The 27,957-nt window shown below is 40.7% G+C and overlaps 1 protein-coding gene across 1 annotated transcript in view; it reads left to right on the top strand.

The window, feature by feature from the left end:
- RELN (reelin) overlaps positions 1 to 27,957 on the top strand; it is a 430,874-nt gene that overhangs the window by 297,980 nt on the left and 104,937 nt on the right. Inside the window, exons 21-25 of the mRNA XM_026648676.2 lie at positions 2,145 to 2,337; positions 4,981 to 5,093; positions 18,967 to 19,104; positions 20,634 to 20,820; positions 26,345 to 26,550. Of these exons, the coding sequence (XP_026504461.1) occupies positions 2,145 to 2,337; positions 4,981 to 5,093; positions 18,967 to 19,104; positions 20,634 to 20,820; positions 26,345 to 26,550 (837 nt within the window). The remainder of the gene's footprint in view (positions 1 to 2,144; positions 2,338 to 4,980; positions 5,094 to 18,966; positions 19,105 to 20,633; positions 20,821 to 26,344; positions 26,551 to 27,957) is intronic.

Raw genomic sequence — 27,957 nt, 5'->3', positions numbered from 1 at the left:
GTTTTTTGGATTATAGTGGGAGCATAATATGAACTGTAATATTTATTCACCTCTGTTTGTTTAACTGGAGTTAGTTATCAAACTTAACTTAAAGCCTTTTCTTTGGGATACTCCCATAGGTGTAAATTAAACTAGCTGCATATGAATAAATCATATTGGGCCAGATCATGACACTATTATTTAGCCCATAAGGAAGAGCAAATGGTTATGCTGTGCTGGGAGGGAAATTGTTCATAATGGGCCAGATTCACAATCAGTAAGGAGTAAAACTGACTGGACAAAACCTTACAATGTTGAGTGCATTACACACGATTGAGGTTTTGCTTGTATTTCACTGGAGACTATTCCTTTTATTTTAAGCATCAACTTGTGACATAAAGCATATTGTTTTCATGCAATACACATAATTAAAATATAATATGATATAGTTAGGGATTATCTACGTGTATCAGACACAAGGAGATGTAAAATGCTCACACTTCTGCTATCTTCAGTTGCAGCAAGATTGGCCCCAATATGAGAGTTTGGAATCTGGCTGTTATGTTAATATTCTAGGTCAGTTTAGCCTTATCACTCAGTTATATCCATGTGGCTTTCTATTATTCCTGGAAGTACTGGCCTTGAAGGTGTAGTAAATCTGCAAATCCCATCACAGTTTACAAAGACGACTGGCTGACATTCGTTGTGATATCATTCCCAGAAGTACCAATTAGTTCAGAGTGCTTGCAGGTAGAATGATTATTTTGAGAGTACATGTGGGTATTGGCTATTTCTCTGCCTGCTCATGTGTAATTATGTACATAACTAGAAATCAGTTCACAACTAATATTTATAATACAGTGTTTTTAAACACACTTCATGTATGTCTCTTTCTGTTTATTTTTGTAGCAGGTACATTAGTCTATCTTTCTATAACATCTTCAAATGTATTCCAACTGAATGTTTCCCCACACAAAGAACGCATTAAATATACTAGCAGTAGAGTCCAGCAGTAAACAGGTACACTGGAGAATTGTAGGGAAAAGTAGTGGGAAAGGAGGTAGAGATCATATCTTTAATGCTACTGTTGTTAAGCTGGAGGCAATTTGTGGGTGATAAAGGACTCCATATTGAAACTTCCTCCAAGTGAAAAAAGGCTTTGCTTGGAATATCATAGACATAGACTATCCTCCTTTCCTATAGGACACTTCTTTTGGAATTTCATTTTAGTAATGGCCTGCAAGTTAGATAAACCAGGATTCTCTTGTAAGAATTTTTTCTGGTCTATGTACCAGCATTAACAAAGAGGTGAAGTTTTCTCTGAGATCAGAGATCAACTTAAAGGGTTTAAATAATGAATCCTGCGGTAGTTCACACAGTCAAGTTTCACACTTGGGTTGGGGGGAAAGACTTTCATTTTAAATTCCAGGAATGGGGTGCATACACTCATCAGTTTCGGAAGGAGAATTTCTCAACTAACATGGATAGGGGATCTTCAGATACTTACTCAGACTTACTACTTTCAATTTTTTTATTTTGTTCAATTGAACTATTGTGACTTTGCTTTATTGATCTCAAATTTTCTGATTTGAGGCAAAAACGATTTGCCAAACTATAAATACGTATAACCCTCTAGTAATTCACTCAGAATAAGTGCAGGATATGCAATAGGAATATGCATTGTGGATATTAGTTCTGGAATGTATAGTGGAGAAAAGAACTGTGCTTTTGTCACAAGGTGATGGTATTCAAATAGACTAACTACAAATATATGTAAGAAGACATTTTAACTAAATTCATGTTTTGTTATCTTCATTGCCCAGTATTCGTCTGAAATTACAACTTTACCTACATGGTGAGCACTCTGAAGCAAAGACTTTCTTCTTTGTTGCTTATCTGTATCATACCTGATACTTGATTAGGGTTCCCAGACACTACTGTAGCACAAAAAATATCATAATAACTTATAGTTCAGTGGTTCTCAAACTGGGGTCTGGAATCTACTGGTGGTCTGTGAAGATCATGCCTGGGTCTCTTTCTTTTGTGGTAGTCTGCAGAATGAAAGGTTTGCAGAAGTAAAGCTGTAGTTAATACCATAGTCTTTCAGAATGTTACCTTTTGAGCTATTTCAGAAATGAATTCTGATTCTCTACCTTATCTCTCAGTTTTACAGGAGATTCTAAATTAACCTCTAGCATGCGTTATGTGGAAACACAGTCCATGCAAATTGGAGCTTCATATATGATACAATTCAACTTGGTGATGGGCTGTGGACAGCAGTTTACTCCTCACATGGACAACCAGGTGAAATTGGAATACTCCACCAACCACGGTCTGACTTGGCACCTTGTTCAGGAGGTAAGGCAGATTGGCTAGTAACTTTTGTGTTTAGTGACATCCTGCTTTTCATAACCTTGTCTGGAACATTGTCTGGAAGTCTGAAATACAAAATTGGGGAAGAAAGGGATTAATTTATAGAGGAAAAAATGGGAATGCTTACAACCACTACAGCATAGTGGGTCACACGTTTCCCATGCTACTATTGTAGTAAGATATAGCTGCTATGTGCTGGAATGTGGTTTTGCATAAATTCTTTCTGCCGTCAAGCTCAATCATTCCGTAGACCCAAAGTACATCCCTTCTGGAAACTAGTAATGATATATGAAGCCTCTTGCCTCAAGTCACTGGTTCAAATCAAGCCCAGGGTAATAGTGACCAACAGTGAGCACCATCTCTGGCTTGTTATTTGCCTATGTGAATTGATGTCTCAATCCTTTTCCTATAACAAAAGTGTGATTATTGCATTGGTCTTAATTTGCATCCTTGTTGTCCATGTCAACAGAGAGACCAAACTCTGACTAGCCAAGAGAGTAAACTAACATCTTATCCTTGAGCTCCCTAGATGGCAGTTATAAAGGAGTTGTAGAGAAGCATCTACTGTGCAGTACCGATCCTGCAGATATGCAGGGAGGATTTCAGTGCCCAGGACTCCAATCCAGCACTTTTCATGAGTAATATAAAAGATTTTCTGTGTCATGTTGTGTCTTGGTACTTTATTTTGGGGGGCAGAGTAGACAAATGGCAGTAGCCTAAGGTTTAAACATTGCATTATTCTCCCTTCAGTAATGCTTCATTGATTGAAATAGTATTCAGAGCAAAGCAATACATACTGTACTTAAATGGTGTTCATGTCACTTCTACTTGGAAAGCACTGTAATAGTCTCTACAAATAGATCCTACTGGCAGGTGTTTGGAGTTTGTCCTTGTCATTAAGGAGAGATCAATTCCCTTTAGTTTTCAACGTCCTTGTCCTATCTCAATTGAGTGGAGTTCAGAGGAAAAGCCTGCAGCTGAATCATTTTTCCCACATCACCAGGTGTTACCATGATGAAAGGATAAGAGTGGAGGTTATTTGTAGTATGATGCAAGGAGGTAATCTAGCCGGTAAACAAAGCACTAATTAATTAAAATGTCTGAAAGTTCTGTTTGCTTCTCACTAAATGATCAGACTGCGTTTATCAGACCTTTTATGAGAGATGAAACAGAGAAAATGTTTGGAAAATTGCTAGAAGGAACCGCTTTCTTCAGAAGAAATATTCAAAATCACATAGAGCTATGAGAGCTTTGGTCAGTATTTTAATATTTTTAATAGATGGCTGGGGTGATTTTAGATTCTCTGATTCCTCTAAAGATTATTGCAAAACATTAATATATATTGAGCTTCTTTAAACTTTAAATATAAATATTCTCAGTCACTAAAAGTACTTTCAAGTTATGATTCTATTGTTAGCTATATAGCAAGATGTGCTAGGTGCTTTCCATTTAAGTCAGGTCACTGTCTCAAAGAACTCACAGTCTGAGAGTCCATACTGTAATGAGCTCCATGCAGGTGGACCCCTGCACCTGGGCAAAGTTCATTGCAGGATTGGGATCTACAGATGAAATGAAGACAAAATATGATTAATTCTTTCTTAATTTAGCTTTTAAACACAAATATCATTACCAAAAACAAACCAAGTTTTTACTCCTACTACAGAGTTACAAGTAAATATCTGAGTGTTATTTATATAAAATAGTCTTCAAGCCTGTGATGTACTTGTAAAGTAGAAATGTATTATACCCATTTTACATATAAATTAACTGAGGCACAGCAACATTGACTAACTTGGCCAAGATTACACAGCAAGTCAGAGGCAGAGCTGGGAAAAGAACCAAGGAGTACTGACTCCCAGTTTCCTACTCTTTCTACTAAGAGTAGTACTACAGAGTAGTGAGGATAGGACTGAAAAATAGAAAAAGGGGTTATGCTGAAAAACAGTGAACAGTAAAAGGTTCTCAGAGAGATGATAATGGGCAGAAAGTTAAACCAATTAGGTGAATTTTCAGCAGCAGTAGAATTAAAAATAAACAATTTAGAAGATATAGTTTTAGTGCTGTACTATAATAGTGACACTAAAACCACACCCAAGAGTACTGGACACTGGTGTGGTCAACAACTACAGGAATGATACAGAAGAACCAGAAAAGATAATGAACTTGCATTTATTTTCACTATAAAAAGAGGTGAGATGATAGAGGTGCATAACATTGTAAAAAGGAGGCTGTGACTAAACTTCCTGAGAATGTGAAGGAATCACATACAGGAAGACAGCAAAAGGACACTAAAGGGTTTTTGTAGAATTATACCAAAGGCATCTGTGAACATATTGAAAAATATAATTAGACATCCACATGAAGGAGAAAACATCACATGGTAATAATGCTAGACAGACCTGCTGTAAATGGGCCATATGGTCTCTTCTATCCTAAACTGTTACTATTATGAGGTTACCAAAGAAAGCCTTTGGCTCGTCTTAGGATCCTTCTGGCTCTCAGTTCTTTGCTCTGACATCTGGACCACACAACCTCCAGATTCACTGAATGTGATTCACCTTCCAGAAAGAATTCAGTTCCTAATGTTGCCTCCAGATTAAACCTGATTATGAAATGTTTTCCTTTAAGGAATGCCTTCCAAGTATGCCTAGCTGTCAGGAGTTTACGTCAGCAAGTATCTACCATTCCAGTGAATTCATGCAGTGGAGGAGAATTACAGCCCTGTTACCACAGAAAACTTGGTAAGAGACTCATATTTTGATGTAATTATTCACTTAACCTTGTATTTATATCACAAGGAATAAATGAAAACCTGCTGCCCTTGCTCAAGCCAGTGGATGTATTGTCTGAGTAACGGCTGCGGGATTTGACCCAGATACAATACTTTATCATTGACCATCTTCCTAACATGATTAGATTGTGAAGTATTGGTAAGAACACCAAGTGTTTTTTCAAAGGACACAATACACACTAAGACTCTGATCCTTTAATGAGCTCTGCATTGGCATAGGGATCTGCCTGCATGGAGCTCACTGTAAGAACAACACCCACATTATTTTGAAGGGGCCACCAACAAAATTATTCATTAATAATAATAATTTGTTCTTTTATAGCAGTTTATACCTTTGAAGTGCTGTACAAACATTAACTAATCATTCATTTCCAGGAATTGTCACCCCTGTTCCTCTTTTACTCGAGAGGTTTTCAAGACTAGCATTCCCTCTTGCAAAAGAAAAATGACCAGAAAGTCGTACCCTGTTCCTTTTTCTTGTAATAGTAATTGTTTTGCCTTCTTTCATATTTTTATTTGCTTAACTAGATGATGTCTTACATTATTTATTATGACTTTATTATAATATTCAAATAATAGATTATTATATGTCTGATTAATCTTCACTGATTCCTTCATTTAAGAATTCAATTACTCCATCATTCCAGTTAGAATTACTCCTTGCTTATCTTCAAACCCAATGTATTGTAGCAGCTGGAATTAAAGCCAGTGTAGATCAATTTTTCATTGTTTTTCCTGTCCTTTGTAATTTTTCTGTACTCTCCATAGGCTGGCTGCAAATCATTTCATTTGCATGTCTCCACATATTTTGTATAAAGTATCGGTCAGAAAATACTAAACATCGCTATTCAAAGGCCAATGAACAAATAGTTAGATTATAATAGTCCCAATCCTGCAGGGTGCTGAATGGCCTCAGATGTCAAATCTGGGAGGCCCAAGGGCACTCAGTAGCTTGCAAGAGGCTTTTCGCACTTTTTAGGATTCAGGTCCGAAATAAGTTGTTTTTAAACTAAGTAGTAAGACATACACAGTACCTAAAGTTATAATGCAAAATTTGCAAGTGGTGTTATTACAGGCATTTTTTCATTTTAGGTTTTCTAGACATATGTGATGACAGAAAATGATTCCATTTTCAATTTAGGAGACTTGTTTAAAGAGAAGAGTCGCAGTGAAATAATAGTCAAGTTACTGGTTTATGCCATGCACAAAAAATTAATATATCCCATTTTATCTTGTGTCTGAAGGGATTTCCTTCTGTTAGTAGAGTTTTGTATGTAATTAAGGTACAAATAATCACTGTGTAATGTAGACAGACTCCAATCGGCGGTGACCGGCATCAAACCTGGGACCTCTGAAGCTTGAGCTAAAAGACCTGTCTTTCTTAGCCAAGGCTGTAGCAGACTCATCAATCTCCAGCCAGTCTAGTTACCATTAAAGGGAGATAGAGTGTTACATGCAGCAGGCATGGGTGCTGCACTTTACTTCCTGTTCATAAAAATATTATTTCAGGAAACTATGACATGATATTCAGTATTCCCGTTGAGGGGAAAGGGGGAAGTGATGGCATGCCCTCCACCAGAAGGTAATGTGATACTCTGTACTATTCTCAGCTGATATTATTTTTTCCTTCGTTTTCATCAGTGAGGAGTGGGGATAGGACACAACTACACAACTAACACTGATGCGATTAGTAGTAGTTTTTTGTTTGTTTGGGCACTTGCTAGTAGAAAGGAAATTTCTGCCCTTGCAAGTGTGAGGTGTGCTGTGGGTGGGTACTGGATATGGAGAGGACCTCTGAGCCATCTGGACTGTACAGCTTTATTGTGTCCTGAGGTCCTGTATAAGCTGCACAGCCCAGGGAGGAGCCCTGGGAGGAACTGTACCAAGCCCCTCTTCTTCTAGAGGATGGGAGAAGACGCAGCATACAGGGGGTAGCTGAGCCATCTCCTACTCCAGGCCCCTCTGATCTCTTCCCACCCACTTGTTCACCCCCTAGCTGCACTGAGGACCTGGACCCAAGCTCTGGGTAGCCCTAGTGCAGCCAGGTGGGGAGGTGCCCTTACTCCCCTGTATAGCCATGTTAGTATTTGAGAGCACAATTTAGCCCTTGATGAATCCAAATTTTAAATAAATCAGCAGTTCTTTTTCTTATCTGTTCAGAAATCATTTGACCTCATGTACCTATATTTTTATTATTGTAACTGTTAATTCTGTAGGTTTTCTGAGATGAAAATGTAGCAGTAAGTCCATTCCGTCACTCTAGTGTCTCTATTACTCACTTGGGACCAAATCCTTAAATCTGCTCGGAGGCCACAGAAACACAGTTCCACTGGTGTTGGCCATTGGCTCAGTGAACTGCATGAATCCTCTGAATCAGAGCCTTTTGTAGATAGGAGCCACAACCTCTGCTAAGGCCCAAAGCCAAAGGTGATAGTCAGAGCTGTAGCCAGGGTGTGCAGGGATGCTCTGAGTTCTGCCTCTAGTTTCTGAGAGAGGAGTTTTTCCTGTAATGCAAAGTCCTTTTGCTCAGGTCTTGAACAAGGAACTAGACTTGGTGCATATTTACAATGGGACTGGATGATTTTCCTTTTCAAATGAGTCATTTAAACAATGTCTCTCCTTGGCATAAATCTATTTTAATCTTCTGGTATTTTTATACTGACATATGTATCTGTAAATGTAGTGCATCCAAGTAATCATGGTTTTACAAGGTCCCTGTTTTAGCTGAGATCTGTTGGATTAGAAAATCTGTTATAAGGAATCTAATTGCATTGGAAAAGTCAAATGTATGCACCTGTTCTCTGAAATTGTATTGTACGTGAATTGAACATTTCTAACACTGATGAAAATTTATTTCAATTTTATGAAAGACATTTACATAAGAACAGGCCTAATGAGAAACAAACAGCTGTCAGTTTGCTGACTTCATAAACAAATCAACACCTAATGACTGAATGAGAGTTTCAGGATAATGGAGTAAATGTAATTACAGTATCTCAGAAGGTAGCAAATATAATTTTTATCAGCCTCAAATTTGCATTGGCTCCTCAAGTTTCCTTAATACCAGGAGAGAATGCAGCATTATTTTAAATTACATATCACAAAAATTCTGTAAGAAAGAGGAGAGTGTTTTGCTTGCAGTACCTTTTTCTGCATTTGGGAATCAGTATGATTTCTTTCATTTTTCCAAATGTAATGCCATAACAATAACTTAAATTTGACATCAACCTGACTCAAATGTAATATCATCAGGAAGCCAAAAACAGATTTCGAGCCATACAAAAAGTATAAAATTTGAGAAACAGTTGTGACATTTTGAAGGTGCTTTTCCCCTGTAATTATTTGTATATAAATCTTTGATATTACACTGTTTGTTTTAGTAGGAGACCAAATGGTGATTGTCCAGACAGCCAATTTTTTATCACTGAGAATGCAGCTGACACTCTGCCTTTTATTCTTTTTTCCTTAATTAACACGGCCTTTTTAAAATCTTGATTGCAATTTTAAATAGAGTAATCCTCTTAAACCGGTTGTTACCTTGAGCTGCAGTGTAGCTTTGGAGAGCTTTCAAAAAGTATGGGAGGGACTGGTTTTTCCTTAACACTGCTCTTGCAACCAAGAGTTTAGTCTAAATACATTTTCTTTAATTCAGACAGACACCTAGATATGTAACAGCTCTTATTATTCAGAGCCATGTGACAGTCATGTTCATTTTCATAGGGTTCCTTCTAATCACTTCTATCCAATTTACCCCAGTGCTGTGGTAAGGAAGCAATCTGCGCCATTTGCCTTGATACAGATCACATTTGCATTACAATGGTAGAGCTGGCTTGTCGAGACTCCAGCATAATGGCTGAGAAGCTTTTTAATTTTTTTTCTTTTTTAACAAAAAGACAAAAACCCACCCCACATTCTGTTCTAGTCCTAGTCCTAGTCAGTGTAATGAGTCATCTCGGAGCCTGATGAGTGCTGCTGAGCTGATGACTCATCCCGAGCCTGATGATTCATCCCTGAGCATGATTACCTGAGGGCTCCACATCAATCAGCCAGGGCTCAGCCAATCCACAGGTGCAGGTCTAACCAGGTGACCCCCAGGCCCCGGATATAGGCAATGAGAGCTCTCACTCCAGTCTGCTTAACATCACTACCTCACTGGGAATATCCCCTGCCACTTGGTGGTTCTGACACACTGCTCCTACTCCTGCTCCTGCTCCAGCCTTGTTCCAACCCCATTCTTAATTCCTGCTCTGACCCCTGGTTTAAGTCCCCAGCATGACCACTAGTCCTGACTGCCACAATTCCAACCACTAGTCATGACTGCTGCTGCTTTAACTACGAGGAATGATCATCCATCAGTTTCTGACAGTTTGAGTAGGCTGCCTCCTTTTGTGCCCAGCTGCAGAAGCTGAGATGGAAACCCCTGGAGTGATGTCTATCACTGAGATCACAGAGATGGTCCAGAGTCTTCAGGATCAAGTTGCCCAATTGCATCTGGAGAATGCCTTCCTCCACTCACAGATCCCCACAGCCACAGATAACCCCATGGTACCTTTGGAACCCAGCCCAAAGGTTTCACTGCCAGACAGATTTGATGGGAACCACCAGTGCTGCCTTTTATTCCTGATGAGTCCTGTGATGTATCCTGATGATCAGACCAAGGTGGGCCTTATTATCAATGTACTGACTGGTGAAACCCTGAACTGGAGCTAGCCACTCCTGGAACAGGCCAGCCTGATTCTCAGTAACTTTGACAAGTTCATCCACACCTTCTCTGTAATATTTGATTATCCGAATTGCACCTATACCATCTAAGCCACGCTGCAGTTTCTCCAGCAAGACTGTCAGCCTGTGTCTATCTATGCTGCCCATTTTCAGCATCTGGTTGCTGACAAGAGTGGAACAAGGTGGCACAGATTCAGCATTTACTCCAGGGTCTGAACAATGACAGGAAAAATGAATTGGTACAGGTCAAACCTCCCATTAGTTTGGATTTGTATATTGAACGGCGGCTCCAGATTAAGAGTCATTTGTTCGAACGATGCCAAGAAAAGAAGAGGTCGTGCACACAACTCCAGCCTTGTCCTGTTTCATTCCAGCCATCCCCTTGAGCTGTCCTAGAACTGGAGCCTATGCAGACTAGTGTGAAGAGAAAGAGAAGACATCTCATTGATCAGGGGAAGGAGTATTAGCATCAGAACAGCTTTTTTGTACTGGGGGGCGGGGCTACTTTGCCATTGAGTGACCCCTTAAATCCAGACTTTCAGCAGACCCAGGGAAACAATCATGTCCAGCCCCATTAGAGGGTTTGCAGCTGGATGTAACCTCATAGTTGAGTTCTCCAACGAAGCCCCCTCTTCTGCCCATATGTATCTTGGCAGCCGTGAACTGTCATCCTCTGCACCTGCAGGTCTTTCTCCATCTCTGGGTCTCAACTACATCTGAGTTGAATTGAACCCAGCTTGCACTAATGAATTCTGGTGCCTCTAGCAATTTCTTGGATACTGGATTCACTAAGGTTAATCAGCTTCCAGTGCAAAGGAAGCCCACCCCAGATCCAGTGGTAATGATTGATGGTAGCATGCTGTCCTTTTCTTCAGTTGTCCAATAAGCCATGCCCTTCCAGGCTGAAATCCAAGATCACCAAGAGACTCTGCATTTTAATTTAATTAAGTCACCACACTTTCTGACCGTGCTCAATATTCCATGGCTCTCAGTACATGATCCACACATCTTAGGAAATATGCTCAAACTATGATTTGAGTTGAGCTATTGCCGAGAATCCCGTTTAGCTGAGTCCCGGCCAATGAAACAAGAATCAGCACTGAGAAGCCCACTGCCTTCTGTGACCAGCAGATTAAAGGAGTTAATGGCACATTAATCCCTGCAAAATATCAAGAGTTTGCTGATGTATTTGATAAAAGGAATGCTGATACTTTACTCCCATGTAGACTCTAAAATTGCCCCATTGATCTCCAGTAACGGGCTAGATTTCCATTTGGACAAATGTATTCCTTATCAGAACCAGAAATACCTTGATGCAAATCTTGCAAAGAACATCAATCATCCATCCATATCTTCTGCTGAGGCCCTAATTTTGTTTATGAAAAAAGAAGAATGGCTCCTTTTACCTTTGCAGGAACTATCGCGTCTTGGACAAATCACCATCCAGAGCAAGTACGCTTTGTTTTTGGTAAACAAGCTGTTGGAAAGAATCGGTTCCACCAAGGTATTTACCACGTTCGATCTTCATGAGGCTTACAGTGTAGTCTGTATTTGGGAGGGTAACAAATGGAAGACAGCATTGCACACTGTTATGACGATTTTGAATATCTGGTTATGCCTTTTGGTCTCTCCAATGCCCCAGCCACATTCTAGCTCTTTGTCAAGGACATTTTCAGGGATGTTTTAGGCCAGTTCGTGGGATCTATCTAGATGACATCCTCATCTTCTCAGAAAGGTGCATGTTTCCAGATCCAGGTATATACAGACCATAAGAACCTGGAGTACCTACAAACAGGAAGGGCTCTCAACCAGCATCAGATCTGGTGGTCCTTTTTTTCTCCAGGTTCAATTTCACTGTGACCTGTTCCCTGGAATGGTAAACCCAATGCACTGTACACAAGGGTGAGTAGCTGGAGAAGAAAAATATGGCACCTGAACCTGCCATAGTCTTTAAGCCTGCCATTTCATCAGTGTGATGGTGAACAATGGCTTGCTTTCTCATGTGAAGCCTCTCCTACCCTATGTTCCATTTGCAATAAACCTTATGTCAACTGGTATGACTTAGTTCCTAACCCAAAATTCTCTGTCAAGAATGGGATTCTTATGTTAAAGGACCAGATCTATATCCCCAGTGGTGAACCACATTTAGCAATACTCCAGCTATGCCATGACGCATCCCTGGCTGGCCATTTCAGCCATTGGAAAATGTTGAAGCTGGTCTCTTGATATTTCTCGTGTCCAAAACTACATGCATCCATTGAGTCCTACATTGAATCTTGTGATGTCTGTGCTCAAACAAAGACCCCTTGGTGCGCTGATTCCACTGCGCAGGGATCACAGTTTGTTTCACACTTCTGACAGGAATTGTTCAAGTTCCTGGATGTTAAACTGTATGCTTTCTCAGTTTATCACTCACAGACTGATAGGCAGACTGAACGAGTGAACCAAATTCTGGAGCAGTACCTCCATTGCTTTGTGAATTCTCATCACCATGACTGGGTTTCCCTCCTTCCCTTCACCAAATTTGTGTACAGTAACTCCTCACTTAAAGTCGTCCCGGTTAACGTTGTTTTGTTGTTACATTGCTGATCAATTAGGAAACATGCTCGTTTAAAGTTGTGCAATGCTCCCTTCTAAGGTCGTTTGGCAGCTGCCTGCTTTGTCCACTGCTTGCAGGAAGAGCAGCCTGTTGCAGCTAGCTGGTGGGGACTTGTAACCAGGGTGGACCAGCAGCCCCCCTATCAGCTCCCCATATCAGCTCCCCTCTCCCCTAGGTTCCCTGTGCTGCAGTGGCCCAGCAGGCTATCAATTGCCGGGCAGGTCAGCTGTCCCTCCCCCCACTGCCATGTGCTGCTCCTGCTCTCTGCCTTGGAGCTGCTCCCCGAGCCTCCTGCTTGCTGTGCAGGGGGGAGGGGAGGAAGAGGGAGGCCTAATGTCAGGGTGTCCCCCTCCCCCATGCTCCTGCACCCCGCTTACCCCTTCTCCATATAGAGCAGGGACGGGACATGAGAGACAGAGAGAGCCTGGGGCAGCAGCTGCTGTCTCAACTTCCTGATCCACTTAAAAAGACAATGCACTTAAGAGTGGGTCAGCTTACTTAAAGGTGCAGTGTGCATCTCTCTCTCTCTCCCACACACAAGGTGTGTCTGTCTGTGTCTGCTATGCTGTCTCCCATCCCTCGTGTTCGTGCTGCCTTGTGTTAGAGGCTACATTAACAACATGTTAACCCTTGAGGGCTCAACCGAGTGCTAGTTCATCATTTAGCAGCAAGGTATTCCCTGGGGAATATCCCTCCCTCTTCCACCCTCTAACTTCATCACCTCAACCAAGCTTCACAATCATCATAGCTGTGAACAGTATTAAATTGTTTGTTTAAAATGTATACTGTGTGTATATCTGTATAATATATAGTTCTTTGTCTGGTGAAAAAAATTTCCCTGGAACCTAACCCCCCCCCCCCATTTACATTAATTCTTATGGGGAAATTGGATTCGCTTAACATCGTTTTGCTTAAAGTCGCATTTTTCAGGAACATAACTACAACGTTAAGTGAGGAGTTACTGTACAGTAATTCCAACTACCGACCAACCCCCAGACTCACTTTTATGCCAACTGTGGTTTCTACATTTGTTTTCACCTGTCCATGCCACAAGCCTCCTATGTACCTGCAGCCTCTAACCTAGTCAAACACCATCACTGCATCCAGGAAAAATTGAAAGCCCATCTAGATTCAGCCCAAAAATATTACAAGTGTTACGCTGACCTTCATGAGTGAGCAACCGCTCCAATCACAGTTGGAGATAAATTATGGCTCTCAACACAATACCTTGATTCTACTTGGCCTTCAAGGAAGTTGGTTTATCGATATTTTAGCTCATTCCGAGTCATCCAGCAGATCAACCCTGTGGCCTTCAAACTCCAGCTGTCTAAGGTGATGAAAATGCAGCCAGTATTCCACATCTCTTTGCTGAAAAAGCACACCAACAACTCCTTCCCCGGATGAGTACAACCATCACTTCCACCCATCATGGTCCAGGGGTATGAGGAGTATCTGGTGAAGCAAATTTTGGATTCCAAGCTATGTACCTTGTCGATTGGGAGGGTGATGGTCCAGCTGATCATTTGTGGGAGCCCATTGAAAACATACATGCACCCAACCCACTTTGAGAATTCCATCAATTACACCCTTATAAGCCTGGTCCAAAGACCCCTGGTAGGCATCTTTTGAATGGGGGGAGGGAAGGAAATGTAATGAGTCATCTCTGAGCCTGATGAGTACTCTCAGCCTGAACCCAATAAGTGCTGCTGGGCTGATTAGTCATCCCTGAGCCTGATTACCTGAGGGTTCCACATCAATCAACTGGGGCTAAGGCAGTCCACAGGTGCAGGTCTAACCAGGTGATCCCAAAGCCAGGGATATAGGCTCCCAATGAGAGCAGCCACTCAGTCTGTTCAATATCACTGTCTCACTGGGAGTATCCCCTGCCACTTCGTGGTTCTGACAGACTACTCCTGCTCCTGCTCCAGCCTTGTTCCAACCCCATTCTTGATTCCTGCTCTGACTCTGTCTCAGGTCCCCGGCCCAACCACTAGGCCTGACCACTGCTGCTTCAACCACTAGGCCTGACCATCCACTTCTCAGTTTCTGACAAAGTGATCAAGTTGTTTTCACATAAGCTCTTTATAAGAAGATTTTGGCCACATTTAATTGGTCGAAAAAGTTCAACTCAATACACTTACCACCTGTAAATATGAGAAACAAATCTCATGCCATTGCTAAATTAAAGGACTTCCTTTCAAGTCAATGCACCAAGTTTTAGCCACAACACTCTTTAATAGTAATTGGAGTTGCAGCTATAGCCCAGCACACCAAGTTAAGACTAGAGAATATGTACTCACTTCCATTACTCTTGCTCAGTACTCAAACTCCACATTGCAGTTGGCATAAATCCTACTCCACATTCAGAATAACAGGGCAGGTCACTGAAGCAGTTCCATATCCAGGAAGATATGTCTGGAGGAGAGGCTGCTTCTTGGGGGAACGGTCACCTCTGTTTGCAGGCAATGCAGTGGCACCTATTGGTCTGTCACTGTTGGCAAGTTGCGAAGCATCTCCTGCACAGTCCATTAGTCCCGGCTACAGTACTGTGTAATGCATGGCCAGATGCAGCATCTCTCAAGTGCTGCCACATAAAATGTGGATGAACTTTTAAATTCCACATCCCATATGTTGCACAACATTTTGCACAAAAAGAGGTGTAAATGGTTACCAGTGGGTCTGCTGGAACTGTGACTTGTGCAGAGCAGTTAAGAGCCTGATGGTGTAAAATCTCTTTGCTTTCACCTCTGAGCCCTGTGTGTCCTGGCATCCCCTGAGCTGTGCACCATGGGCAGCCAGTTGGGGCAACTGGGGGAAATCAGGGAAATGCCGTTTATACTATACCTTCTCGACTTTTTTGCTACAGGAAACTGTGCATAGGACTCATGCTTACTACTTACACAATAGAAAACATTCAGTGGAAGTTAGGTGCCTAATTGTCCTTTATGCCTTTGAAAATGTCCCCCACAGGTTCTAGTGCTGCATAATTGAGTTTTGTGAAGCTATGATCATCATTTAAGAGCAAGGGAATACAGAGATAATGCTTCCACTCCAGTAACTTGGAACAACAATATGAGTTAAATAATCTGTCAGTGCATTGTTTTTTAAAAACAGTCTTTTACAAAAATATTTCTCCTTGTGGTCAGTGGCTTTTTTGTTTCCTTGAACCCAATAAGAGCAAATACCGATTGTTATGGTTCTTCTTGTGGGATTACAAATTGTGATCTCAATGAAGTGAAAATGATTAAGGTGCCTTGAGGAGCACCATTGTTCAGTGAGCTTTAGTGTTCCTTGATATACTTCAATGGATTTTAGAAACACAGTTCTAAGAATTTAAAGGATTTTGGGGGGGGGATGCAGGGAGTCAATGGCACATTATATTCAGGTCACTGACAAAATAAACAGTAAAAGCTAACTCTGAATGTTTATGGTCAGTTGTGTCTGTGTGTACTTAGGGAGTCCTTATTCTGTGGATTAAATGATGATATAGGCATTAATGGATCATTCATAGCTTTTATGATCTAACTTGTCAATACATCATATCCAGAAGGAACATTTAATCTGCAAACCTGCCCAGGCATGTTAACTCTATATACCAGGGGTCGGCAACGTTCGGCACACAGCTCGCCAGGGTAAGCACCCTAGCGGGCCGAGCCAGTTTATTTACCTGCTGACGTGGCAGGTTCGGCCGTTCGCGGCCCCCACTCGCCGCGGTTCACCGTCCCGGGCCAATGGGGGCGGCGGGAAGCCGCGGCCAGCACATCCCTCGGCCCGCGCCGCTTCCTGCTGCCCCCATTGGCCCGGGACGGCGAACCGCGGCGAGTGGGGGCCGCAAACAGCCGAACCTGCCGCGTCAGCAGGTAAATAAACTGGCCCGGCCCGCCAGGGTGATTACCCTGGCGAGCCGCGTGCCGAACGTTGCCGACCCCGCTATATACTGTAAAACTCTTACTATTTTTTTGATGAAAAGTAATTACTGAGAATGGGGGTTCATTTGGGTGAAAAAGCAGTGCCTACAGCATTAAAGGTGAACAGAAGCCTTTAGTTGATGGCTTTAAACAAAATTCTAACTATCACTTAAATCAGGGGTGGGCAAACTTTTTGGCCCAAGGGCCACATCTGGGTATGGAAATTGTATGGCGGGCCATGAATGCTTATGAAATTGGGGGTTGGGGTACGGGAGGGGGTGAGGGCTCTGGCTGGGGGTGTGGGCTCTGGGGTGGGGTCAGAAATGAGTTCAGGGTGCGGGAGGGGACTCGGGGCAGGGGGCTGGGGTCAGGGTGGGCAAACTACCCAAGACCTCAGGACCCGATACTCAAAAAATGAACAAAGCAACAAGATTAGACAATTCAAAATTGGGAATTTTAGTACATTCTGGGAGTTTTTGAATTGTCTAGCCTTGTTGCTTTGTTCATTTTTTGAGTATCGGGATACATGCATGCTTAGGCATCTTGATATGTCTGGCTATCACTCTATCACCTTTAAACATCTTTAAGAAAGTGAGGTCTTCCTATGCAAAAGAAGTTAACTTTTTTGTTCAGTTGTAGGTGGATTTCAGTGGTTCTCACTATTATATATCAAATCAAAGTAAAAATATGTTAAAACAACATTATTCAGCTAGCAAAGTCAAGCACTCAAAAGTTAAGAAATGCCAAAATTAACGATGCCTAAGCAATCTTACTTTAGCTCCCTTATGCATATACATTATGAGACAGTCTTTAATTACATAATCACATATTATTTTTCTACAGATGCCCTGCTTCACTCAGTGTTCAAGAAGCACGGTGCTCAATTAATAAGCAGCTATTCAATATTTTGTTTTAGCCTCATTGTTCAATATGTGCCCTCTGTCTTATTTATGGCACACTATTCAGACCCTACTATGAAGACACAGTTGTTAATTTCCTCAGAGACTTTGCTGTGGAGCTCATCAGTATAGTATCCAAGGGCTTCACAAACATTAATTAATTTATTTTCACAAACCCCTCCTTTGAGGTGGTGGGGTATTAGCACCATTTTACAGATTGAGAGCTCAGACACACAGAGATGATGGTAAAATATATCCATTAATTTTGGGTGTCCCATTTGAGATGCCTGGGACCTGACTTTTCATAGTACTTAGCATCATATAGTACTTTTTATATTCAAGCACAACTCTCTGCTCAGCACTTCTACAAATCAGGCCCAGGGTCTCAGGTCGTCACCTACAAAATGAGGAACTCACACTTAGTGACCACCTGGGAAAAGTTTGGTGTAGTGATTTGCTTAACATTACACAGGAATTCTTTGGCAGAAGTAGAGGTAGAATCCAATTCTCTAGGACAGTATTCAGCCATGAGACCCTCTTTTCTCTCCCTACAGTCCCCTGCCTCATTCACTCCACATCTACCAGCTTCTGCAACAAATGAGCTAGGGGTCCTATAAACAACAGCTTGCTTTAACATAATCCTGATTCATCCCTAAGGGAGGTCCATCCTGTGCACTAAATGAGGCAGGGGTCCTGAGGGAAAAATAGTATATGATCATATTGTTAAAGATGATATCATAATGCATCCATGCATACTTAGTTCTGGCATTTCTGCTTTTTAATACTTGACTTGGCAACCTTAATAACATTCTTTTAACATTTTTTGTTTTGTTTTGTTTTAACATGGCCAAAGCTATGTATTTTTCTCTAGCCTTGTTCTCAGAAATGGCTGAAGTGGGGAAGTCAAATTACCAGCAGGACAGAAACTACAACAACCACAAAACCTGGGTTAGGGGTGGGGAATGTTACACCTTTAACAAATAGCATGAAATTACAGGGTTTGGATTTCATTTGAGTGCCTAGCCAACAATGGGTCATTTAAAAAATATTAAAATAAAAGCAAAAATGTATTATGTAAAACATATATGCCTCTAAAAACTGATTAAAATGTCAAACCAGATCATAAATTCTTGTAATATTGTCTCAACAAAGTGAAACTTTTGTATTCAGTAAAAATGACACAACTGTTAGTGACTGGAAATAACATACAGAAAAATTGTTTTCTAAAATGACTTGTTTTAAATAATACAGTACCCGACAGGCAGTCTTACCATGCAAGGTACAACCTATTAACTCACAAGCTTGACATGTAAAATCTCTTAAATTCAGTCTCCAGCCATTCTTTTCTAGCTTTATGTCTTATCATCCTCACAGAATGCTACTGAATAGAAGTTTGCTCCTCTTCATGAAGTTTTTAAACATCATGTTTCTGTTAAGCATAAAGCGATGAAGCACCTCTGTAACATTCCTCAGAAATGTCATGAATAATTGGATTGTCCCTCATTTTCTCCTGCACATAAAGGTGCTTCTATCTAGAAAATTAGTTTATCAAAATCTATCTTCAGTTGTGTCAATCTCTTACAAGTAGAACTGTAGAACTAGTTTATTCTGTATTTCTGCTTTGTTGCATTCTAGCCTCTTGCAGAGAGTTGTGTAAAGCATTATAAATAAAACAATTTTGTTATTAATTTTAAGGTCCAGTGCTACACGTTTCCGTTGGAGTCAGTGCTACTACACAGTCCAAGATGAATGGGCTTTAGACAACATCTACATTGGACAGCAATGTCCAAATATGTGTAATGGACATGGCTGGTGCGACCATGGCGTATGCAGGTATTGCATGTTTGCCAGTTCCTCCAGAAATGGTGACTCTGAATGCTGCTGGGATTTTATGTATTGTGTTATAAGGATGTTAGGGCACCTAGAGCTTTGGAGATGTATCTTTTGATCATTTAAAATCTAAATAAATAAATGAAATAATGTGTTGGTTAAACCATTATGGCCAGAACAAAAGCCAACAGGTGCTCCAGTCCCCAAAAGCAAAGCAGCCATATACCTGGTGGATCCAGGCTGTGGAGAGATCCTTCAGTGGGGTATAGCCATCATAACTGCATCTACTCCAGCATCACCATCCTGTCCCAGGCATAGGGAATATGACCAGGGCACTGCTGTGACCAGCTGATCCCATGTTGTCAGAGTGGACCCCTGGGTGGGTACTATTTGGCAGCCAGTATCACACTGAACTGTCTTTAGGCTTCTGTGACTTATACCAGGGACTTGGCTAGTGCCTACTGGCCTCAAGATCATCTAGATACCACAGTGACTGGCATGTTTTTAAATAGCTAGAGAGAGAAAAAAATATGATGGTATTTTTAAAAAATATAGAGGTCGTGGATATAGAAAAAACATAACCAATTAATGTTTATCCGCATTGTAAAAACATAGAAAAGAGTAGTAGACTAACAAATTTCAAGACCTCTTGGACACTGCAATTAGTCAATGTGCTCCAAACCATGGCTAGAACTTTACAGGGACAGCAGGGATACTACTAAGATCCATCTACACCAAAAGCAAATGCCCCTGCCATGTGAGCAGGAGGAAAACCTCTGATAGCTGTTAATATTCTAGAACCTAAGACACAGAGTTGAGCTGTGGTACATGTCCACACAAGATAGGTCGTTACAGGAGAGATTTTCTAAGTCACAAATGGAAGTCAGTAACCCAAATGCCATTGACTTTCTCTCCCCATAGTATCATTCATTTACCTTCCATCCCAAAAGATCAGAGTGTTTTGACTATATAAATGCAGGTATAACTAACCACTAAAATGTAGCCATCTTTGGGTGGAGAGAGACAGCAACACTATGTAACTGTAAGTGGAGGAGAAGTTTTGATCATGGTCACTAGGACAAGCCCCTGTTCTTAAATATCCCATGAAACTTTTTGTAAGGACAGATTTTTAACAGTTCATGGGCCCTTCTGTGTGTGACCAACTTGTATATGCTCTAATTCCAGTTTGCTAATACTCCCTCCAAATCAGGGATTGTGCAATACACAGGTCAGAAGATGTGCAGAAGTGTGCAGGCCTGTTTGGAAATTTCGCCCTTAATACCCCTGTGAACAGAATAGCCATTTCATTTTTTGTCTCATTGGAAACATCTACCTACATAGTAGCTTCTGTGTATCTGTTTCAGAAGAGCTGAACTGACCAGGCCAGGACCTGAACTTGTGATTCCAGGGAGTCTGATTATTTCACAACTAACTTAGAAGGGCTGCTGCATTGCTTTAAAGTAATTGTGGATAACATCAAGTAGAGTATATATGTATCTTTAGGAGCCTGGTGTCTTTATGCTTCTCTCCAGGTGTGATCCAGGATACCAGGGCACTGAATGTCACCCTGAGACTTCCTTCCCTTCAACTGTAATGTCTGATTTTGAGAACCCAAATAGTTTGAAGACTGAATGGCAGGAAGTTATTGGGGGAGAAATTGTAAAACCTGAACAAGGCTGTGGGGTCATTTCTTCTGGATCATCCCTCTATTTCACCAAGGTACGGCCAAGAGTTGGATAAATTAGAAACACTTTACATATATCTTTTAAGTCTAACCTAATGTCGTTGTACATCAACAAAGAAGGAGATTGGTGTGTGTGTTAGGAAGAGATACAAGACTAGATGACATGCAGTACCTAAATGCCAAACAGACAAAAATATGGATACGTGTGCAGAACAATGCCAAGTTTGTCTTTTTACAGACAAAAAGGATGGGAATGCAGAAGTTAATTGTTCACCTAAAAAATACCATGTGTAATGGGAGGAAGTAAAGGATCAGTGATGTACCTGAGAAATTTGCATATTAATCTGCTATTGTTTATAATAGGATTTGTATATATACTGTATTTTCTTTCAAGTAACTTACAACTCCTATTAGTGACTATTCTTTAATTCTTTTTCCTAAGAAAGGGCAGTAGTCTTTCTTTCAGAGGCTAGTTCTTTCCCTAGACCCTCAAGGCATTCAACTTTTTGTGATGTCAAAGAACTGGAACGGGTGAAAATACAGATATGTTACTCTTCCAGCCTTCTGTAAAATGCCTGGTTAGCTCTTATGAGATACTTTGTTTGCATGACTCAGTTGGCTCACACACAAAAATAACATGAAACAAAGAGAAAATTAGGAAATATGCAGATCAATAATATATAATCAGATGAAAGCAAAAAGATACTTTTAGAACCAAATGTAGGATTAGGAGAAGGGCTTTGTGGTCACAGATTTACTTTTCTTCTTACATTATCTCAGCTCTAATATCTGACTTTCATTACAGAAAGGAAAATTATACACCTAGTTATGTGATTTCCTTTTACAAGCCTGATCCAACTGCCACTGCAGTCAATAGAAGTTGGATCAGACCCCCAGAGGAATAAATTAATATGTTAAGCTGTGTAATTGCATGTCGTTTATCTCATGTACAAAAATCTATCCCATCAAATAATTTTCAGAACTTCTATATACATGCAGGGGTGCTGGAACAATTTTTATAGTGGGGGTGCTGAGAGCCATTGAACCAAAGTGTAAATCCTGTATATAATGGAAAACACTTCAAGCCAGGGGGTGTGGCAGCATCCCCAGTACTCCCAATTCCAGCACCTATGTATATGTATACAGCGAAGTCTCCTGGAAATGCAATGCTGTTCTGCAAGTTTCATAACAAACCAATCAGTCTAACTAGCTAATTGTGATAATTGGATTTTTGATATAATTGTCTTCTCTATTAGATGTTCCTCCTTCTGGCTCATTTTCTCAAGCCAAGTTTCTCAAAGTAATTTGCTAAATTAGAATTAAGCTGCTATGATCTGGGGTTCTCTTTTATTATTTTTCTTCTAGGAAGAGTGAAAATCTCATTTAGAAATTCTTGGCTTCTTTCTATTGATCTCTAAGGGTTAGGTTAGCATTTATTTTTTCAGTAGCAGCAGTCTGAGTGCCATAATTGAAGGTGGCTTATTTAATTTGTGTTTAGATGTTCTGTGTTCAATGCACCTCGCTGCCATGGTGATAGATGTTATAATAAATTATTTGTAATCATTGGCTGACATTTGTGTGTTGTTTTCGGAGCACGTACACACGTGTTGCTATTTCTTTGTATTTGTTCAAATAGCCACTTTGTATTTGAACTTCTAATGTTTACTGCCATTATCAGTCTCTCATTTCAGGATTAATTTTGGCTTTGTTCTGCTGAGTCCTGGTTTATCTTTTATATCTCATTTTAATCAGTTGTAGGTGTGTTTGCATGACGGTACTCTTTCAATTAGCCCCCTGCATTTCCTTTGTGACTGCAAAACTGGAGGCCTGTTTTAATTAACCTAATTCTGTAGCTGATTATTCTATTGGTAGAATGGATTTTGTGTTATATGTTTGAGAAGTACTGCAAACCTATCTGAAATAGTATCTCCGTTCTTCACATGAAGCTTGATTCACCCCGGCTAGTTCAGGGGATGAAGTACATTGCACAAAGACCCTGAGTTATCCAGGACTGGTACACCCTCAGAAGATTGTGTGTTTACATGTCTTCCCCGCTCAGAGGTTCAGCTTGATCAGGACAGCTTTCAATTCCAGCTCAGTCGCTGAAGGAAGTTACCATGGAGGCTCCCAGGGGAATATCAGCCCTTCCCTGCACCCTGGCCATGCTCCCTCCCTGGCTAGTGTAACCCATTTTTGGTATCATGCTAGCCAGTTTTGGACCCCACAGCAGAGTTGCTGTTGCAATCATCTTACCCCACCACCTTCTCATTCCAGGTAGACTTTCCTCATGTGGGGGGCCCATATTATGTCAGAAAAGCTTATATAACTCAAAGTGAAGCAATACCATTGGGTTTTAATTTAATTTCATGAGGCTCAAGGGATTTTTTGCATATAAAAAAAAAAGTTTTAAACCAATAAAATCTGCAATTGGCTGCAGAATTTCAAGAACTTAATTTGGTTCGTAAATTAATTTACAAAAGATAATTGCTCTAAACATGTAAAGGGATTGATACTTTGATGTACTGCATATACAGTGTATTGTACAGTCTAACTATGGAACTAGATGTATAATATTATGCGTGTAATTCCAAAACAAAATGGAAGGATGCAGCAAGGTTTGGGCTAGAATGCTGTAGACATTTGTGTGTTCTGATTTTTCCATGAACTGAAGGAAAGGTTTAAATCCATCTCACTATTTGCTTGTAAAGTGTAGCTGGCGTTTTAAACCCCAACACTGAACCCTTGTCACTTATGTCCAATTAGATCACATCAGTTGCCTATCATCGGGACTTGAAGTCTGAAGACAATCATAGGGGAAGACATGATAAAAATTTCAAAATTATAAATGTGGTTTGAAACATCTAAACCATCTTTGTAAACTCAACCAAGCTTCCTATTTTAAATGCTACTTTGTACTTGGAAATGGAGGAGAATACATGATTCTGTAGAAAATTAAAGATAACATGAGTGCCCACTACTCTGCTCCACTGAGATCCTAAGTCTTATGTTTGTTTAGTGTACTCTGGAACCCAGAGTTCAACTTTGTTGCTGTTGTGGCAGATCGGTTAATATGATGTTGGGGGTGGAACAAACAATCCATAAATTCAGGTTCAGAGGGTTGATCCATTTTGTAGCCATAATTCAAAAAACAAAAGACTCTTCACAGCCAGAGCCTTGTCTTGATGGATCTGGTTCCGTGCTTACTCCAACCCAGTGAGACAGTGACTCCTGTAACACTCTTTTTTATAAAAAAGTTTTTAACCCAAACTGAGCTCAGCTCTCTTCCCTCCTTCTTTGGTGAAGGCAAATCCCTAGGGGGAAATGCTGGGAGTTTTGGTACTTACTTCAGTTGAAACCTATTGAAGATTCACTGCTCCAGGAACGGGCTTTAATCACCTCCCTTCCAACTGTTGGGCAGTCAATACATCAGGTTACAGCTCTCAGTAAAGTTTATTCAGGTGCTTACCATAATGTCAGTGACTCTTACTGCCAAAATATGCCAAGTTACAGCTATTTTTAGAGCACAAAAAAGGTGAAATCAGTGTTCTCTCTCCACCTGCACAGATACTCTTGGGTGATGGTTTTTCCTATCACCATCTTACCTATAGTAATGTATGGCAGTGCAGGATTGGTCAGTCCTTGAGCCTGATATCAGGTGATGAGCTCAACTTCATCTCCTTTTTGCTTCTCTAAATCTTCCTCTAAGATTTTTGTTCTTTTCTGATAATTCCTTGTAGTTTCTCCATTATCCTTCCCCCAGTCCAACCCCATTTCCTCTCTAGGTCTCTAGTTCAGTTTCCCTGTGTATCTCTGGACCTGTAATTCTGCTCTTCAAGTATCTTCATTTCCATCAACATGACTGAGACACATTAGAAATCCCTCCATATCTTATAGCACATAATTACAGTAGCACCAAATCCATCCCCAATGCACATCTTTACTAGATTGGCTGAGCTCTTGAAATTGCGTTGGAAGCTAGGGGCAAAAGACTCCACCCATCACACCATAGGGCAGCCATGAATCCACTCCGTGGCTGATAGTCCAGCATCATGGCTGGAGTAGCCTCCATGCAGAATGCAAAGTGTTGATAAATGTTGATAAATGCAAAGTAATGCACACTGGAAAACATAATCCCAACTATACATATAAAATGATGGGTTCTAAATTAGCTGTTACCATCAAGAAAGAGATCTTGGAGTCACTGTGGATAGTTCTATGAAAATAGCCATTCAATATACAGCAGCAGTCAAGAAAGCTAACACAGTGTTAGGAACCATTAGGAAAGGGATAGATAATAAGACAGAAAATATCATGGTGCCACTATACAAATCCATGGTACACCCACACCTTAAATACTGGGTGCAATTCTGTTCACCCCTTCTCGAAAAAGATTAGAATTGGAAAAGGTACAGAAAAGGGCAGCAAAAATAATTATGATATGGAACAGCTACTGTATGAGGAGAGATTTAAAAGACTGGGATTTTTCAGCTTGGAAAAGAGCTGACTAAATGAGGATATGATAGAGGTCTACAGAAACGTGACTGGTGTGGAGAAAGTGAATAAGAAGTATTATTTACTCCTTCACATAACACAAAAACCAGGGGTCACCCAAGGAAATTAATAGGCAGCAGGTTTAAAACAAAAGGAAGTACTTCTTCACACAGTGCACAGTCAACCTGTAGAACTCATTGCCAGGGGATGTTGTGAAAGTGAAAATTATAGTGGGTTTCAAAAGAGAACTAGATAAGTTCCTGGAGGATAGGTCCATGAATAGCTATTAGCCAAGATGGTCAGGGATGCAACCCCTTGCTCTGGGTGTCCTGAGCCTCTGATTGCCAGAGGCCGGGAGAGAACAACAGGGGATAGATCACTCAATGATTGCTAGTTCTATTTATTCCCTCTGAAGCATCTGGCATTGGCCACTGTTAGAAGACAGGATACTGGGCTAGATGGACCATTGGTCTGACCCAGTATGGCCCCTTTTATGTGCTTAAACCACCTCTATAGAGGGGGAAGTTTGGTGGACCTACATAGTGTCAAAGCCACTGGTCTCACCTTCAAATCCTTGCTGCACAGAGGGGTGTTTTGGGGGTAGGACCCTACAACTCCTGCTCCCATCCCAGCACAACAGTACTGCACTGGTTCTGTTACAGGCAGGGCCCTCCATATAAAAGAGGGGTCACGTATTCAGAGTGGAAATACACTACTCTATAAAAAGTAATGCACACTGGAAAACATAGCTAGTGCTAAATAAATAATTTAAAAAACCATGGAATGCTGGGTTTGTGATGATAAAAATGTGTGCAGGATAGAAGTAGTGATACAGTCAAAAGTGATTACAGTATAAAGAATGGCCAAAGTAGGGACTGTGTCTTAAAGCCCGATAAGGGGAGAATCACACTTGCACAAAATGGAACTCCTTTGCATTGCAGTATATTGTACATAATTTTCCATATACAACTGTGTTTGACATTTAGACATTTTCAGTAAAAGTGTCTTAGCGTGATGATTAACAATCTGAGTACATTTATTTTTTTCTCATATGCCTCTGTACTACAGGATGGAAAAAGGCAATTGGTGAGCTGGGATTTGGACACCACCTGGGCAGATTTCGTCCAGTTTTACATTCAGATAGGTGGGGAGAGCTCTTCATGCAATAAACCAGACAACAGAGAGGAAGGTGTGCTTTTGCAGTACAGCAACAATGGAGGTATCAATTGGCAGCTACTAGCAGAAATGTACTTCTCTGACTTCAGCAAACCTAGGTAAGGTATTGGGTCAAACTAAAGCCATATCATATCAGACTTTTAAAAAAATCTATCTCTGTTTATTAAAAGGCAAAACAAAAACATTGCAAGGCATAATGCTTAAAGTCTATTACAAGGAAACTCTTCCAGGCTTCAGTAGTAAAGTACTATGACTAGGAATGGAAAAAATCTAATAAAGCTGGACCTTAAAGAAAAACTGTAGTGAAAAAGTTAAGTGTCCAGTTAGTCAATCCAATGTGCAACATGACCAAATCACTTATATATATATATATATATATATATATATATATACACAAAATTAACAGGAAAATATAGAACTTGCCCAAAATGAGGTGCAGAAATTTGTTGTTTCCTTTTATCTCTGGTTTCAGCTCTGATGAATATGTATTGATATTACTTGTAAAAAAGTACATTAAAAGAACATTAAGGATGCAAAGTTAAACACTCCAAAATTAGGAAATGCCAGAATTAACGTTGCTTTAATTGCATCTATCTATCTTAGGTACTTATATGACTTCTATTACCATAATAAATCTTCACAGTCTTTAATGTATTTAGCTTCACAACACCCTTGGTGAGGTAGGTAAATACAATTATCCCATTTCTACAGATGGGAAACTGAGGCACAGAAGAACTGAGGGTAAAATTTTCAAAAGGCCCTAAGTAACTTAGGACTAGAACTGGTCAAGAATTTTTTGTCAGAATCATTTTCCCATGGAAAATGCCCTTTTTGCAAAATTGAAAATTTCCATGGAAAAATTTTAATTTTGCTGAAAATTTTTCATTTTCCATAGAAAATGTCAAAATGACAGCTCCTCAGCTGCCCGCCTGGAAGGCTCTTATCAAAGCCTTCCAGAAGGACTGCGAGGCTGAGTGCCATGACTGCCTCTCTGGCTCCGAGAGATGGTGGTGAGAGGCGGAAAGGCTGAGTGCTTCATGTGTTCTGCTTCTTTGGCTATGGAGCTGGAGAGCAGCTGACCACCCTGGCTTGTCTGCCACTCCGGCAGCTTGGCTGGAAGGCTTTTGTCAATTTCACTACAGTGAAAACAAGAGCAATCAAAGTGGGCAACAAGGAAGCTAAAAATTCCCATGAAAAATGTCACCATTTTGACTTTTTGTCATGATTCAGGTGAAAATATTTTTTAAAAATGCAAAATTTTGCATGGGAAGGCATTTCCATTTCCCAGCCAGCTGTGCTTAGGATTCAGGTTCTGGAGGGGAATGTGCTCTAGTAGTTACATGCACTTCTGCCCCTGTATTCTCTCCTCCATCCCATCTGTCCCCTTCTGGCCCAGTCACCTCCTGCTCCTATCACCCTCTGCTCCAGTCTCCCACCCTCATTCTGTCCCTGTCCCGAGGGCCGGCTCTGGCTTTTTTGCCGCCCCAAGCAAAAAAAAAAAAAAA

The sequence above is a fragment of the Terrapene carolina genome, unplaced genomic scaffold, assembly GCF_002925995.2.
Source record: "Terrapene carolina triunguis isolate 2854851 unplaced genomic scaffold, T_m_triunguis-2.0 Scaffold68, whole genome shotgun sequence".
In the NCBI taxonomy this organism is placed as follows: Eukaryota; Metazoa; Chordata; order Testudines; family Emydidae; genus Terrapene; species Terrapene triunguis.
This window is presented reverse-complemented; position numbering and strand designations above follow the sequence as displayed.